General features: G+C 50.6%; 1 protein-coding gene across 5 annotated transcripts in view; it reads right to left on the bottom strand.

The window, feature by feature from the left end:
* Positions 1-609: 609 nt before the first annotated feature.
* PSMD4 (proteasome 26S subunit, non-ATPase 4) overlaps positions 610-1,404 on the bottom strand; it is an 8,365-nt gene continuing 7,570 nt past the window's right edge. For all 5 annotated transcript variants that reach the window (XM_005880589.2, XM_005880590.2, XM_014528638.1 and 2 more), the window contains one exon: positions 610-900. In XM_005880589.2, coding sequence (XP_005880651.1) covers positions 730-900 — 171 coding nt within the window. In that variant the 3' untranslated portion in view covers positions 610-729. The remainder of the gene's footprint in view (positions 901-1,404) is intronic.

Genomic DNA, 1,404 nt, shown 5'->3' with positions numbered 1-1,404 from the left:
AGCCTTCAGAGGCTGCAAGAGTTTGGCCCTTTCTTCTTGCCGACTCCAGAGTGCCTTGCTCACGCCGCTTTGGGTACATAGCAGACGTGTCTAATCGCTCATTTATGCGCCAGCCCTGCCCTAGACTCAGAGTCCCCAAAGGCCAGTACTGTTTTCTGTTCACCTCTGGGGCCCCAGAGCAGCCGTGGGCAAACTACGGCCCGCGGGCCATCCGGCCCGTTTGAAATGAATAAAACTAAAAAAAAAAAAAAGACCGTACCCTTTTATGTAATGATGTTTACTTTGAATTTATATTAGTTCACACAAACACTCCATCCATGCTTTTGTTCCGGCCCTCCAGTCCAGTTTAAGAACCCATTGTGGCCCTTGAGTCAAAAAGTTTGCCCACCCCTGCCCTAGAGCCCAACACAGTGACTCTCAGCAAAGCTTCTCTTAATGCAAGTAAAACAGTCCCAGGGCAGGAGAAATGTGAGGAGACGGTCATGGAAGGAGATGGGAAGGGGAGTAAGTCAGGATTTAGAGACCCCACATTGAAGACACTGAGACCTCAACAGGGAACGCGCTCCTTCATGCCATATCCTCCTCTCTCTCACACTCAGAGAACTACTATTTGAAGAAAAAAAAAAAGTTGCCAAGCTTTATTTAGTTGGATTGGTTAACATATCTAGCCCTATATCCCACCCACCCAGTGCAGCCCTCGGGTAAACTCAGCTACCCTTCCCTCCAGTCTCATTTCTTGTCCTCCTCCTTCTTTTCCTTCTTGCCATCCTTGGTGGCCTGGGAGGCCAGGGAGCCCATGGCATTTCGAATGGCCTCATTGTTGGGGTCCACACCTGGAAGGTTCTCCAGGACGCTCTGCAGGAACTCAGGGTCCTGCATCACGTCGTAATCGTCCTCCTCCTGAAAAAGGGCAGTGTCAGCCTGGGGCGGGGTGGCGGGGAGCACACTGCTGCCTGCGCCCCTCTCTCCACAGTCTGGGGGTGAGGGACACCTCTGGCCAAAGGTAGGAAGGAAGATTCAGGAAAACACCTACTATCTATATAGTATGAATGCAAACACGTGTCACCGGCCAAATAGAGGAGAAACCTGAGAGCTTTGCTTCCTGAGCTCGAAGGGTAAAAACACACAAGCACTTTTAGGTTTCTGGCTATCACACACCCACTCCTCCTTTTTCTTTTTCCTAGACCCGCTTTTCACTCTCCTGGGAAGATGACATTCTAGAGAACTGTCCAGCCTGCTCCCACCAGCAGGGGAGGAAAATTACAGAGTACTAGGACCTTTCTCCAACCCCGACCACTAGCATGCCTTAGCAAGGTTTACACGCAAGAAATGTTCATCCATGTGTTTGTTTCCGTGTGCTCCTCAAAGAGCCCACCTATAAGCCCAAAAGGAGGAACCGTTGCC

This window comes from Myotis brandtii, unplaced genomic scaffold (genome assembly GCF_000412655.1).
Source record: "Myotis brandtii unplaced genomic scaffold, ASM41265v1 scaffold643, whole genome shotgun sequence".
NCBI lineage: Eukaryota > Metazoa > Chordata > Mammalia > Chiroptera > Vespertilionidae > Myotis > Myotis brandtii.
Note: the sequence above shows the minus strand (reverse complement) of the source record. Positions and strands in the feature narration are given on the sequence as shown.